General features: G+C 37.9%; 2 protein-coding genes across 4 annotated transcripts in view; both read right to left on the bottom strand.

Annotated features, from left to right (window-relative positions):
* ncm (pre-mRNA-splicing factor nucampholin) overlaps window positions 1-16,595 on the bottom strand; it is a 134,946-nt gene that overhangs the window by 46,441 nt on the left and 71,910 nt on the right. The gene's annotated exons all lie outside the window — the stretch shown is intronic.
* On the bottom strand, window positions 6,428-6,768 carry LOC108361794 (piggyBac transposable element-derived protein 2-like). The gene is made up of 2 exons (XM_017614558.1): window positions 6,601-6,768; window positions 6,428-6,546 (listed from the first exon to the last, which is right to left on the bottom strand). Exons 1-2 carry the CDS (start codon window positions 6,688-6,690, stop codon window positions 6,451-6,453), a joined length of 186 nt encoding a protein of 61 aa, XP_017470047.1. The 5' UTR covers window positions 6,691-6,768; the 3' UTR covers window positions 6,428-6,450.

The raw sequence follows: 16,595 nt of genomic DNA, 5'->3' as shown, positions 1-16,595 counted from the left end.
GTCTGGGGCCTTACGACGTCTACTACAGCTGCCATGTAAAGTAGCGCAAATTCGGAGTTGGATTTGTGGTGGGAGAGACACTCCGTCACCGAGTACTGTCGTTCACCCTGGTGGACGAGCGTCTAGCCACAATCCGCATCAAAGCGAGATTCTTCGACATCTCGCTCATCTGCGCCCATGCCCCGACGGAAGAGAAGGATGAGGCATCCAAGGATCTCTTCTATAAGCGCTTGGAGCGCACGTACGAGCGCTGCTCCCGTCATATCGAAATCGTGCTTGGCGACTTCAATGCCAGGGTGGGCAAGGAAGGGATCTTTGGAACCACTGTCGGAAAATTCAGCCTCCACGACGAAACGTCCGACAACGGATTGAGGCTGATCGACTTCACGGGGGCCTGCAACATGGTAGTATGCAGTAATGGGTTCAAGCATAATCCATCAAGCTACGTGGCTGTCTCCGGATCGAAAAACGAGAAACCAAATCGATCATGTTGTGATAGACGGAAGGCACGCTTCCAGTGTTTTAGACGTACGCACACTCCGAGGCCCAAACATCGACTCGGACCACTATCTTGTTGCAGCCAAGATACGCACCCGTCTCTGTGCAGCAACAAATGTGCGCCCAAATATGCAAGGAAATCTTAACGTCGGAAAGCTGCAATCACAACAGACAGCCACTGCTTTCGCTACTCGACTCTCACACCTGCTCTCAGAGAGCACTCTTCAACAAACCGACATATGCGAGCAGTGGAACCACCCGCTCGTTAAGTACCGCCGCCGAAGAAGTAGTCGGATTTCAGCGAGCCCGAAAGAACAACTGGTACGATGAGGAGTGTCAGGAAGCGCAATAGAAGAGAGAGACCGAAATACGTGAGTGCGAAGAGCTTCAAATGCTGGCCGACAGGAAGAATGCCCGAAAATTTTACCAAAGAGTTAGGCGACTGACGGAAGGTTTTAAGACCAGGGCGTACTCCTGTAAGAACAAGGCGACCTAGTAACCGATGTTCAGAGCGTACTTAAATTATGGAGGGAACACTTCTCCGCCCTACTGAATGGTAGCAGCACGGAAAGTTGTGGAGAAGCACCCGAGCCCGCAGTCGGTGATGACGGAGTCGATGTTCCACCGCCTAATTATGACGAGGTACGAATAGAAATAACGCGGCTGAAAAACAACAAAGCTGCTGGAGCTGGCAGCCTGCCAGCTGAGCTATTCGACTACGGTGGCGACGAGTTGATAAGGTGCATGCATCAACTCTTGTGCAGAATATGGTCAGATGATCGCATGCCCGACGACTGGAATTTAAGTGTGCTGTGCCCAATCCACAAGAAAGGTGACCCCGCCATTCGCGAAAACTGCCGCGGGATCAGCCTTCTAAGCATAGGTTACAAGGTCTTATCGAGCGTATTGTGTGAAAGACTGAAGCCCACCGTCAATGAACTGATTGGGCCTTATCAGTGTGGCTTTAGACCTGACAAATCCACCATAGACCAGGTATTCACAATACGCCAAATCTTGGAAAAGACCCGCGAGAAGAGGATCGACACTCACCACCTATTTGTCGACTTTGAAGCCGCTTTTGACATCACTAAAAGGAGTTGCCTATACGCCGCTATGTCTGAATTTGGAATCCCCTCAAAACTCCTACGGCTGAGTAAAATGAAGTTGAGCAATACCATCAGCTCCGTCAGAATTGGGAAAGACCTCTCCCAGCCGTTCGCCACTAAACGGGGTTTCATGTGAATTCTTTAATCTGATGGTGGAGAAGATAATAAGAGCTGCAGAACTGATCCGCTCAGGAACAATTTACTACAAGAGCGTGCAATTGCTGGCTTATGCCGATGGCATCGATATCATCGGTATCAAAAACCGCGAAGTCTGTTCTGCCTTCTCCAAGTTGGATAAGGAAGCAGAGCGAATGGGTCTGGTGGTAAACGAGGACAAGACGAAGTATCTCCTGTCATCAAACGAACAGTCAGCACATTCGCCGCCTTGGCACCCACGTCACTGTTGACAGATACAATTTCAAGAAAGTAGAGTATTTCGTTTACTTGGGAACCAGCATTAACACCGATAATAATGTCAGCATGGAAATCCAACGCAGAATCATTCTTGCCAACAAGTGCTACTTTGGACTGAGTGGGCAATTCAGGAGTAAAGTCCTCTCTCGACATACGAAAACCACGCTCTATAAGTCACTCATCATGGCCGTGCTGGTATATGGCGCAGAAGCATGGACAATGACAACATCCGATGAGGCGGCTCTTGGAGTATTCAAGAGAAAGATTTTGCGGAAGATTTACAGGCCTTTATGCGTCGGCGACGGCGAGTACCGCAGACGATGGAACGATAAGCTGTATGAGCTTTACAACGACATGGACATAATGCAGCGAATTAAAATACAGCGGCTACGCTGGCTTGGTCATGTCGTTCGAATGGACACCGACGCTCCAGCTCTGAGAGTATGTCAACTCGGTAGCAGAGGAGAGAGGGGGGGCCCCACTGCGATGGAAAGATCAGGTGGAGAAGGACTTGGCTTCACTTGGCGTTTCCAATTGGCGTCAGTTGGCACAGAAGAGAAACGACTGGCGTGCTTTGCTGAACTCGGCCAAAATCGCTTAGGCGGTTACAGCGCCAAATAAGAAGATAGAGCTTGCACTTTAATTTGATATATAACTCAATTCTGTAGCTATTCCAGATCGCCCTAACTAAGTCGTATGACTGAGCAATTATATATAGATTTTTGGATAACCTATGAAGCTTGCACATTAATTTGATATATAACTGAATTCTGTAGCTACTCCAGATAGCCCTAACTAAGTCGTATGACTGAGCAATTATATATAGAAGCGTTGAGAATGAGTCAAGAAAATGTTTAAACGCTTATATTTTGTCACCTACTTCAACGATTTGAATCCGACAATTTTTGGATAACCTATAGAGCAGTGGTGTCCAACAGAACTTGGACAAAGGGCTACTTTGAAACTATCGCTATAATACGCGGGCACTAAAGTGGTCCAAAAATGTATGTGAAAAAATAAGGTCGGATTTTTAATGCCGCCACCCCCTAGGATTGTTCCATACCGAAAACAAATATACCCCTATTTTTTTATTTTGAAATAAAAAAATATTTAGTGAGTGCTCGCAGCGCTCAAAGTTTTCCATGTATTTATAAGGGGAAAAAACAACTTTTCGTAGAAATGGTGTAAAATTCTTGAAAATCAATATTTTTCGATCGAAAAAACTTTGCTTATCTTCAGGAGATTCCCAGTAATAATACCCAATTGTTTCTTTAAGCATTTTTTCATGGTAACTATATTTTATAGGTCCTCCAAAACCCCTAGAAAATGCAATGGGGGGACCAATAAAAAATCTTTAATATTAAAAAATGGATAAATAAACAATTGGATATTAATATTGGAAGTCTCCTGAGGAGAACCACAGTTTTCCGTTCGAAAAATATTGATTTTCAAGAATTTTACACCATTTCTACGAAAAGTTGTTTTTTCCCCATATAAAATACATGGAAAACTTTGAACGCTGTGAGCACTCCCTAAATATTTTTTGATTTCAAAATAAAAAAATAGGGGTATATTTGTTTTCGGTATGGAACAATACTAGGGGGTGGCGGCATTAAAAATCCGACTTTATTGTTTTTGGACCACTCTAGCGGGCACCCCTAGCTTAACTTCAATCTTAACTGCGTTAACTCGTTTCACTCTTCTTATATTCAATTAGGGTATTCACAGTTTACTTCTAAAGTTAAAAGGTGGCAACTTTAACAAGATAACACACTCGAACTGTGAGCAACCCTTATGTTTAAATAAAGTATTAAGTTGATCAACAATACCACTCATTGCTAGACCGTTTCCCTTTCACGCGTTTGTGTTTAGAGAGCATCAACAAACCACATACATATTTCTCTCTATTCTCTCCTCTTTTTTATACTCAGCTAGCACAGCGCAAAAATAAAAAAAAAAGAACCCAAGGCGTATTTAACAAGGTGGTGTTGGCCGTATATAAGTAAAAAATTACACTAACAAATTATACGCTGATGTCCATACTGTCATTGTATGAGTTACAACAAACACAACATTTTGACATAACGGCCTCCACGGCGAAAAACTCAGCTGTCGCCCCAACACCACCTTGTTTAATACACCTTGAAAGAACCTTTGCCAGCTTCAGGCAGGCGCAAAGCGAAACTTATGTACAAGCAGCGCTGGGCCCAAAGCGAAATTCATGTATGTATGTACAAGCAGCGTTAGATGCCAGTTTAACACAAAACATAAACATGAGACAAAGTCGAGTAATTTTGCCCAAAAGTGTTATCTGTAATTAGTATGGGAACCAACAACAAACAAAGTTACCATATGGTAAAATGTTTTAAAGTTACCAGGTGGCAAAATTAACACAGTAGATAATATAGAACTGTGAGCACCCTAAATGTATATATTCTAATAACTGATCCTTTTAAAATATTTATTTGTTATTAAAGTTTATACAGTTAAGTTAAATTAATAACAGTGCATAATACTTTAATGAAGAACATTCATTTTATTGTAAACATATGGGAATGTGCTGCAATTCGTACAATTTGAGATCGATGTGATCTGCAAAACCTTCTTCGGAGATTGATTAACAAAACGGCAAAATTTGGCACTGAATCGATAGATATGACGTAAGTTATGTGTTTCTCGCCGTTTTCATTTGAAATATTTATTACTTTCCCTAAAAATAATCAAAAATAGTTCGCAAATCGCACCGATTTCAAATCGTACGACTCGCAGCACATGCCCAATAAACTTAATATGATGCTTAAATCTTCATATTTTCAGATAACTTCTTAAAATCACGTTTATATTGCACAGTTGTGCAGGCTAAAATCGTGGTATTTTTGACATGCTCGTCAGTCAGTACGTTTCGGTATTTGTTTTTTATAACCATTAGGTATGAAAAGGCCTGTTCCAGAAGAGTAAACGTCTGGAAATGTTGAAAGTTTTTCTTTGTCAACTGGTCTATCCATATATCGATTTCGAGATTGCAAAGTTGTATTGAAATCATTTAGTTTTGCAGTCACATCTGTTAAATATGCTGCCTTTGGATTTCAGGAAAATCTTAATTTCTGTCATCAAAGCTACAAATATTGAGAGCACTTTACGTTGACTCAGCCATCTTACTTCAGAGTGGTAGAATATGTGACCGAATTCACTCTTAAATTCTTCGAGCAAGGCTTTGAATTGCCGATGCTTTAACCCATTAAGGGCCAATGGGTAAAAAAAATACCCATGAATGTTTCAGTTTTCAAAAAATCGTCAAAATTTGTTAGAAAGAGTTAGAAAAAAATTTAGAAACAGGTTTGTTAGCTGAAAGGTAGAGCAATCTAAAGCTCTGATTATGCATACTTCGCATAACTTCGCACAATCATTTGTACCAGTGCAATAAAATTGTAAATTAAGAAAATGTGAAGCAAAATCTAAACTAAACAGATTGTTAAGTTTTTAAAAGTTCTGCTAATTTCTGGGTAGTGGAATACATACAAAGATCATACGAAATTACAGTTTGAAGGTTATGCGAAGTTGTGCGAAGTTATGCGAAGCATGTATAATCAGACCATAAGCCTAGTAGAGACCATACTGCGATTTCATTTAGTTCAGACGCCGAATAATAAAAATTTTTTGAGTTTGGAAAATAAACAGCACAACTCATAAATTATTAAAATGTTATTAGAAATATTTTACTCTATCTTTTACCATTACATCGATGCAAATTTTACCTTCGTTTTATAAAGTACATGCGAGAAGTTACCGACTTAGCTGGCTGGGTACTTTTTTACCCATTGGTCCCTTGATAAAATAACAGAGTATTACTTACATATGTATTTCTTATTGAAATTTTGCAAATTGGTATTTAATTTTGTTTGAAAAATGCTTATTTTATTAAAATATGGGTTGCAACAATAAAATTTTATTATTTTGACTTAAAGGTTTTAGCTTGGTCCCGTGGCTTATTATTATGATAGTCTACAAAACACTTAGTATGTAAATTAGTATTGCATTTTCGGCATCCATACATAGTTTTTCCTCCACACTGGAAGCAGCGAGAGCGTTTTTCCAGTTTGGTGTTAAAATGGTCAACGCGGTCCATTCTAGCGGACAATTCTGGTCCCGTTGACACTGTTTTGCCATGACTGTAGCGACCCTTTGCCATAGGCACAATAATGTCCTCAACGACTGCAAGACGGAATTCGTATTGACTCATAGATATTTTACGTTCATATTTTGCGCACAAACAATGCAATTTCCACGAATTAACCATTGCGGCGTCAAATGCGTTTGTAAAAAGTGGCCAGTACCATTTTTTACCACGCATGCTAATGTGATAATTATTCATAGCGTTATCAAATAGATCAACGCCACCCATTGTTTGGTTGTATTGGGAAACCACTTGTGGTTACGGCAACCAAATGAATTTTTTTGTTTCGTGGTTGAAGCGTTTGGCCTTAGTTAATGGTTCATGGGAGTTATGGTTTGACATCACTGTAGCAACCTGAATTATAAGCATAGGCTTAGAATGAGTTTTAAAGAAATTACAAATACTTACCGAACTATCTTTCCATCGGACAACGTAAATCTCCTTATTACGCTCAAAACAATATTCGTATGAACCACGAGCCGTAGCTTTTTTCTTCATTTCTTTCACTGACGTCAATGGGGAGCCAGATGTTCGGTTTTCTCGTACCGTTCCGGTTGCGAAGTGACCCAACTCTGACAAACGACACATCAATTTAAAGCTGGTAAAAAAATTGTCGAATGTTACATTAGGGGCATTCTCGAAGTCTTGCACGATGCACGGATTGCACGAAATGCAAAAATACTATTCCTAATTTCGAACAGTACGAGAGCACCCCATTGCAAAGTGGTAGAATGCATGGGTAGCAAGCAGCGAAATTATGTATCAAATACAATAACAAGAGACAGCAGAAAAAAATGAAGTGAGCGAGATGAGAGGAATGAGAGAAATATGTAGCAATTCCAACAACAAAACAACTAGCACAGGGTCGCATATATCTTGCTATGCTATTTTGCAAAATATATACATGGGTTTCGACGTTGCATATTTTGCAGCGATAGGAAATGTCGNTGTTTCCCATGTATTTTGTTGTTGGGTGTTTGTAAGTTATGCAATCCATGCAATCCGTGCTACGTGCAATGGCTTTGCAAGATTTGGAGAATACCCCTATTGTGATTTCCAGGAGAAGTAATATGTGACATCAGTTCCAAAACTACTTTTTCCCCAAGACCCATATTTTCGCTTTTATTGGCCGTTGCTCCTCCATATGGAATATACTGTAAATAAAACCCCTCTGCAGAAGCGAGTACCCAATGTTTATATCCGAACCTTATTGGTTTCCCTTTCGTAAACATTTTGCATGAGTGCCTGTCGTAATAGGAAATCATCTGCTCATCGATGGATAAGTTATACGCAAAGACACCAAACTGCATAAATCGATCGTTCAAAATTTTGTTCAAGGGTGATATTTTTGCAAACTTGTCAGCCTTATCCAGATTTCCGTTATCGCATACATGAATAAATTGGGCAATTCACAAGGTGTTGTGAAGTTATATTTTCCTAACAAAAGTTGTGTTAAAACACGACGGTTGTGAACACCTGTTACGATTATTTATTATATCTCAGCACTTAACCTCACATAACACCGAATAAACATAGGTTGCAGAGTTGTATCGTCATGTGTTATTTTTCTTCACAAAACAATAACAACATTTTTACAACTGTCATGAAATATCATGACTTCACGACAAACACGACAAATACGACACCTTGTGAATTGCCCAATAGATTTTACTTGTTTGAATCTTCTTCGGCTCATGGCATCTTTTATACAAATATTTCCAACAGATTTCCGAGTTGCCCAATAAGCGTTGATGTTGGGCAAGCGATTGTACCCAGTCATATACAATATGCCAATAAATGTTTGCATTTCCTCTGCCGTTACAACGAAATTGACAGCGTTGCGTTCATGTGTATATTGATTAGTATGATCGGTAATAAGCTTCAGCACTTCATCATCTATAAAGCATTTCCATAGTTCAGCTGGGGTAAACTCGACTGAATTAATAATGTTAAGAATAGAAAAGAAAGTATTTTATATTTTAATATTTATCACTCACCTATTTTTGAGTGCAACTCTTTATATGCCACTGCTGTAGTAGCAATAGGCAATTTTTCGAATTTCGGTACGCGTTTAGTGAATTTCAAAGATGGAGCCGTGGAAGTTGGATCTAGTCGAGAACGGTTTGGTGGTGGTGGCATATTCTCCTCATTCTCAACGTTATCCATTGAACATTGCGGATTGCCATCATTGCATTGATATTCTAGCTCAAAAGTACCTGCTACTTCCCCAGGCAATGCAAAGTTATTATTTTCATTCATGTCTATAATATTTTCATCCTCTTCACCGCTGACTTCTTCCACTGGCGGTGGATTAACAATTACATCGATTCCATCGGCGTTTGAATCACAGTTCTCATCATCATTGCACCAAGCGTCCAATACATCCTCCAGCTCCGCTTGCGTTAAACACTTACGGCGACGAATCATTTTACACGCACAAGTGGCAACAATTTAACAACTGACAAAATACGGTAAATATCTGCGACAGACTAGCTTACATTGCAAAGAAAATTTAACAGTAATTTCAAAAACAGGAAAATTTGTGTATTTTTTTGTCAAACGCAAATAATTGCAAAAAATCTAATCAGCTGTCCCACTGGTGTTTTTGCTCTTTGCTCTGCTCTCTGAGTCTGAATGTTAGCCGGTGAAGCTAAGTTTGCCAACGTCCAGTTTTGCTATTTTAAATTATATACACAACGGACCAATGGGTGAAAAAATACCCATCAAATATCTCAGTAATTTGTAGTTAGAGAGCTGAAATTTTTTGTGTGATCATTTTGAGTTTTGAGATTAGGTCGTGTGTAAAATTTCATCAAAATCGTATGGCTGGAACTGGTACCCGTCTTTAATGGGTTAACGGTCATCCGCGAATCAAATTCACAATACGAATGATCGTGCTCATAACATTTTCAAGGTTGAGTGTTTTTGCAATCAGATTTTACTTCTTTTTCACTACGTTATATATATATATCTTGCTCACGAGTACGAGTTTCCAAAGTCAGATTGACTAAAAGTGCCTCCTTAGCAGAAAAATCAGAAAATACCACTCTGGTGAACACTAATAAGATTCCAATTGTTAAACTTTTCAATTCAATACAAAATATTCTGTTCATCTTCTTGTTTGTGGGCTCCTAAAATTTAGGTCGCGAGCTACCAGGCGCCCGCGAGCTACCGGTTGGCCACTACTGGTATAGAGCTTGCACTTTAATTTGATTATAAGTACGGTGACCATAAATATGGATTCAAAATGAAGGACAATTTTTCAAAAATATGCCTACATATACTTACTTAGTATAAAAATATCAAGAGTATTTATGATTCTAAATTCTTAATACATTTTAAACTTAAAAAAACGAATCACGTTTTCTTCATCGACATTAATCTTTTTTACATGAATATTTATAAAAATGTAGTAAAACATATTATAATTACAATAGCTTATACGAAAAGTGAAAATCTTTAAAAGATTATTTTATAGGCAAATTTTGAGTCGTTCAAAACGAAAACAATAACTTTTTTTGTTTTTTGGTACTTTTCGCAGTAATTTGTCAAAAATCGACGTCATGAATCGACGTAAACGACGAGTTACAAAGGTATTCATGTGTCCTTTTCAAAAATATATAATTTGTGCAGATTGCGCTTCATAGCATCTACATTTCTAATCCGATTTTCATTATCTTTGGATCAAAATTTACTGTAATGATATATCTTATTTATCGAATTTTTAAACTAATGAAAAAAATATATATCAAATAAAGCTGCGTATTTGATTGAAACTCTCACTTTTTTCGACTTTGACGACAAAATGCAAATGCTCGCCTGTAGCACTAATAATTTTCATTGAAGTCGCCACAAGTTATATATTTTGGTAAGAGGCACATCAATACCCTTCGAGCTGTAAGTCGCTTACGTTGATTGGGAGATTTTTTCATGAGATATTGAAGAAAAGCTACGAAAAGTATCTACCAAAAAAACACATTTTTGAAAAAATCCATCCATTGTCCGATAATTTTAAAATAACGAATAAAATGCGGCACAAATGCAGGACACTTTCAGGTTTTTTAGGTTTGAAAAACTACGCAGGACCAACCTTTGAAAAACAGTACGGTCCTGCAAAAAACAGAACGGATGGTCACCGTAAATATAAGTCAATTCTGTGGCTACTCCAGATCGCCTTAACTAAGTCGAATGACTGAGCAATTATATATAGAAGCGTTGAGAATGACTCAAGATAATGTTTAAACGCTTATATTTTGTCACCTACTTCACCGATTTGAGATCCGACAATTTTTGGATAACCCATAGAGCTTGCACTTTAATTTGATATATAACTCAGTTCTGTAGCTACTCCAGATCGCCCCAACTAAGTCTTATGACTGAGCAATTATATATATATTTTTGGATAACCCACAGGGCTTGCACTTTAATTTGATATATAACTCAATTCTGCAGATCGCCCTACCTAGGTCGTATGAATGAGCAATTATATATAAAAGCGTTGAAAACGAGTCAAGAAAATGTTTAAACGCATATATTTTGTCACCTACTTCACCGATTTGAAATCCGACAATTTTTGGATAACCCAAAGAGCTTGCACTTTAATTTGATATATAAGTCAATTCTGTGGCTACTCCAGATCGCCTAAACTAAGTCGTATGACTGAGCAATTATATATAGAAGCGTTGAGAACGAGTCAAGAAAATGTTTAAACGCTTATATTTTGTCACCTACTTCACCGATTTGAAATCCGACAATTTTTGGATAACCCATAGAGCTTGCACTTTAATTTGATATATAACTCAGTTCTGTAGCTACTCCAGATCGCGCTAACTANAGTCGTATGACTGAGCAATTATATATAGAAGCGTTGAGAATGAGCCAAGAAAATGTTTACACGCTTATATTTTGTCACCTACTTAACCGATTTGAAATCCGGCAATTTTTGGATAACCTATAAGGCTTGCACTTTAATTTGATATAAAACTAAATTCTGTAGCTACTCCAGATCGCCCTAATTAAGTCGTATGACCGAGCAATTATATATAGATTTTTCGATAACCTACAGGGCTTGCACTTTAATTTGATATATAACTCAATTCTCCAGATCGCCCTAACTAAGTCGTATGACTGAGCAATTATATATAGAAGCGTTGAGAATGAGTCAAGAAAAAGTTTAAACGCTTATATTTTGTCACCTACCTCGCCGATTTGAAATCCTATGGAGCTTGCACTTTAATTTGATATATAACTCAATTCTGTATCTACTCCAGATCGCCCTAACTAAGTCGTATGACTGAGCAATTAAGTAGAGATTTTTGGATAACCTATAGAGTTTGCACTTTAATTCGATATATAACTCAATTCTGTAGCTACTCCAGATCGCCCAAATTAAGTCGTATGACTGAGCAATTATATATAGATTTTTGGATAACCTACAGGGCTTGCACTTTAATTTGATATATAACTCAATTCTGTAGCTACTCCAGATCGCCCAAATTAAGTCGTATGACTGAGCAATTATAGCATTTTCAGTTTAAATGAAACTTTTTTCAAATTAAATGAAACCATTTTCAAACAAAGCGAAACTTTTTTCAAATTAAATGAACCCTTTTTCGGGTCAAGCGAAACCATTTCAAACTAAATGAAACCTTTTTCAGATTAAGCTAAACCTTTTTCAGGTTAAATGCGCAAAGCGTGCTGTCTTGCAAATACAGCCACCACAATTGAACGATACTTATAACAGCTCATACTGTTATTGACTTCGGCAAATCTGTACACTGAATGATCGTGCACGAAACCAGCAACCGTCGTATTTGATCGACTGCCAAAAGCACGATACTGCATTTGGACGGTTGCCGAAAGCATGAGAGCTTATGTGAAAGACTGGCGAAGGCAAGATGCCGCAGTTAGCTAACTTGATTTGTTGCAGAAGTCAAACCGCCGCCTTTGGTTTGTTGCTGAAGGCGCGTTTGACGTGTTGCCGAAGTGATGATACTGTAGTTCAAAAACATTCAACGACACTTGCTTGTTTGAAATGAAGCATTGATATGTACATACATACATTATCGGTCATATCTATAGCACGTCATTTCAAAGTGATATTGTGTGCCACTTATGTTTATTTATTTATTTTTAAGAATTTTCAATTAAAATTTAGTTCATTCTCAGACAAACCCCATATATACCCAAGTTAAACAATTTGTAGAAAACTTCAAAAAAGTGAAACAAAATTTAACCTAAATTTCAAACTTTTTTCTCGGAAGTGTTAGAATTTTTTTGAGTACACAGTTTTTTAGCCCCTGCAATTTTAGTCTGATAGTGTGCAAATTTCAAGTGGCTACGAATTACCGTTGATTTTTTAGATTTTTTTTTGTCGCATTGGCTTCCATATAATGAATAAACTCAATTTATTTGTATATGGAAGAAAACCGCAACACCTTTGGCGAAAAAAATTCTAAAAAATCAACGGTAACCTTTAGCCACTTGAAACTTGCACATTATCAGACTAAAATTGATTGTGCTATAAAACTGTGTATTCAGAAAAATTCTAACACCTCGGAGAAAAAAGTTTGAAATTTATATGAAAATTTGTTGCACTTTTTTGTACTTTTCTACAAATTGTTAAACTTGGGTTTATATCAGTTTTGTTAGAGAAAGAACTATATTTTAATTGAAAATTCTTAAAAATAAATAAATAAACATAAGTGGCACACAATATCACTTTGAAATGGCGTGCTATAGATATGACCGATACTGTACATACATACGTATGCACATTCCTCACAACTAGCCAGCAGTGAGCAAAGCAATTGAATGGTAGACGCGCTATAAATACATACATACATACATGCATACGAGACGATAAATTACCCTTTACCACATTCGTCGTGATTTCAGCAGCAAGTCAAATGGCTTTCAGCAACAAGTCAGATGATTTTCAGCACCAAATCAAACGACTTCTGCAACAAATGATGAGCTCTCATACTTTAGGAACAGTTCAACTGCCGCGTTTGCTAGTTTCGTGCACGATCATTCGGAGTACAGGTTTGCCGAAGTCAATATCAGTATGAGCTGTTATAAGCATCGTTCACTTGTGGTGGCTGTATTTGCAAGACAGCACGCAATCCGCTGGTGTTCAGTCAACCTCTAATTTCGTTTAGGTATCGATAATACTAAGCCAACGCCGCTGCTTAGTCTTACAAAGCAGCAGTATTGATTGAGTATGAAACAGTTGACGTTCAACCAATGCCAATCCCTGCCTTGTATACAGGGTTCGGATTTGCCTCCTTTTAGCCCCTCGCTCGCTCGTTAGTTTGCCTGAGCTTTCGCAACAGGCGAGGCTGTTTGCAAACGAGCACTCGTTAAGTACGAGCGCACGCGCTGAGCAGCCAGCGAGCGAGTAAGCAAACGAGGGCAGCGCAAGAGTAGAGCGGCAAGCAAACGAGGACCTCATTAGCTCTGCCCTCGCGAGGGCGACGTTGCGAGCGAGGCACTCATTTGCAGCAGCACATGAGCGAGGCAAGTGAGGCAAGCAGATTAGACAGGCAAACGGGTTGTTTGGTCAGCAAAAATGTACGGGATAAAAATTGCATCAACTAAGAATTTCGAGTATGCACACATGCATAGGTATGTATTTATTAATGTATTTATTTATATATCTCATGCACGGAAGAATAGATGCGTGACTCCTGCGCCACCTAGCGGCAAAATTTTTTTTGGATTTATTTCTTTTCATATAAGTAATATATGTTCCAAATATGAACCAGACCAGACTATAAATGCGGGTTTTACAAATCAAAATCTCTAATCTAAATATCTCGACTCCTGCGCCACCTAGCGGATTAAGTCATCTTTTATATTGCATTGTCCTCGAGTACTGAGCTAATTTTGAAGTTTCAAGTCTGTAGCTCATCGGGAAGTTTGTTAAATATTGACTGCAAAGTTCCAGGACATACAAAGATACATACACACATACATACATACATATGTACATACAAGTGAAGTTAAATAAAAGCTTGTAATAAAAATATATACCCGTTTTTTTTTAATGCTGTATTTTTCTCAGTTAAACGAAAATAATATATATTTCCATTGTAGGTGTTTCNCTTGTATACAGGGTTCGGATTTGCCTCCTTTTAGCCCCTCGCTCGCTCGTTAGTTTGCCTGAGCTTTCGCAACAGGCGAGGCTGTTTGCAAACGAGCACTCGTTAAGTACGAGCGCACGCGCTGAGCAGCCAGCGAGCGAGTAAGCAAACGAGGGCAGCGCAAGAGTAGAGCGGCAAGCAAACGAGGACCTCATTAGCTCTGCCCTCGCGAGGGCGACGTTGCGAGCGAGGCACTCATTTGCAGCAGCACATGAGCGAGGCAAGTGAGGCAAGCAGATTAGACAGGCAAACGGGTTGTTTGGTCAGCAAAAATGTACGGGATAAAAATTGCATCAACTAAGAATTTCGAGTATGCACACATGCATAGGTATGTATTTATTAATGTATTTATTTATATATCTCATGCACGGAAGAATAGATGCGTGACTCCTGCGCCACCTAGCGGCAAAATTTTTTTTGGATTTATTTCTTTTCATATAAGTAATATATGTTCCAAATATGAACCAGACCAGACTATAAATGCGGGTTTTACAAATCAAAATCTCTAATCTAAATATCTCGACTCCTGCGCCACCTAGCGGATTAAGTCATCTTTTATATTGCATTGTCCTCGAGTACTGAGCTAATTTTGAAGTTTCAAGTCTGTAGCTCATCGGGAAGTTTGTTAAATATTGACTGCAAAGTTCCAGGACATACAAAGATACATACACACATACATACATACATATGTACATACAAGTGAAGTTAAATAAAAGCTTGTAATAAAAATATATACCCGTTTTTTTTTAATGCTGTATTTTTCTCAGTTAAACGAAAATAATATATATTTCCATTGTAGGTGTTTCCTAAGACCTTAAAAAATTATAATCAGTTGAAAACTAAGTTTTTTTTCTGGCGTGGAGATTGTCAGCCGACCACAAAGTTGAGTGTATCCATATGGATACTATATAGTGAAAGGGTTAACAAGTGCTTACTTATTTTTTGTTTCTGCGGCGAGAGCGATTATAATATCTTCGTTACTCACTTTTCTTTGTAAAGACAAAATACATGCATATGTACATACATACATATATAAATATGCATGTTATGTATGTATATAAATCTAAAAAATATTTCATTTCATAATCTATGCTTATGTATGTAATAAATTTTACTTGTTGTTTTACATGCTGTCCTAATATAATATTCACATATTTATATGCATATGTACATATAATTATTAACATACTTTCGTGCATAATCTATTGACATACATTCCCGCATTTTTATGCACAAAAATGCATGTGTTGTATAGTACACTTGAAGCGCTCGCTTGTCGCTCACTCGTCTTACCTAGCAGAGCGAGTATGCAGACCACGGTGGACCTGAACCAACTTTAAATCGAAGGTCATAACACATCACATTTTTTTGCTAATTTGGGTTAATTATGTTATGAATAACTTGTAAAAATTTTATAGCCCATAACTTATCGAGCCGTTTTTGAAAAAACTCATTTTGAATGAAAATTATTCCTTTTCTTTTAAAATTTTCACGCACCCGCTCTAGATGACAAATTGATACCTTACAGTTTATATTTATTTTGTAATGTAACTTGTACGATTTATATACAATCAAGTTAGTATATGGTTCAAGTGTCTTAGCTTGTTTTTTGCACAAAATGCCGATAAATTCAATTCAAACGAGAAGATTGTGCGCGCACAACATTTGTTCTTTTTAAGTTACGAATATAATTATTCTTTATACTTGAAATAGTTTGTGTCAAGTATATCTACAAAACAATAACATGTTTGCAAGACCAAAGGACCATGCATGCATGTAGGCAAGGGTCTAGGATTTTATAGCGAGCAAGCTGTAGAATCCGACTTTAAAGCAACTGGGACAAATATAAAGTATTCGTCAAGCATCCGGAATATCCATCTAAAATACTGAGAGCAGTACAAGAATACAATGCTCAACATGTATAAGCTACTGTTTAAAAAATTTAAAGGGTTGTATGTAAAACACCATGCTGCTCTCCTATTAGTTGTCCAAAAATACATATATAATCTATATATAAATACGCCACAAGAAAATTTTACAATCCCGTTTTTGAAGGCACCGTTGGCTCGATTTCTATGAAACATACACCAATTTAAAGGATATAACTTCTTCTAATCCAGACATGTTAACCCCGATATATAGGGGGCGTGGCATCTGACATATAGACTAAAGTTTGAAAACCACAATATCTCTTAAACCAATTACGCTGGGGAACTGATGCATAGATTGTAAATACCCTACTTACGGCGAAAAATGGTA

The sequence above is a fragment of the Rhagoletis zephyria genome, unplaced genomic scaffold (assembly GCF_001687245.7).
Source record: "Rhagoletis zephyria isolate East Lansing unplaced genomic scaffold, Rhagoletis_zephyria_1.1 Rzeph_scaffold_00851, whole genome shotgun sequence".
Lineage (NCBI taxonomy): Eukaryota > Metazoa > Arthropoda > Insecta > Diptera > Tephritidae > Rhagoletis > Rhagoletis zephyria.
Note: the sequence above shows the minus strand (reverse complement) of the source record. Positions and strands in the feature narration are given on the sequence as shown.

Excerpts from the sequence above, each read along its gene's own strand:
- LOC108361794 (XM_017614558.1), bottom strand. The coding sequence starts at position 6,690 with ATGAAGAAAAAAGCTACGGCTCGTGGTTCATACGAATATTGTTTTGAG. Across the intron at positions 6,547-6,600 it reads TCCGATGGAAAGATAGTTCG|GTTGCTACAGTGATGTCAAA; the intron begins GTAAGTATTTGT and ends CTTATAATTCAG.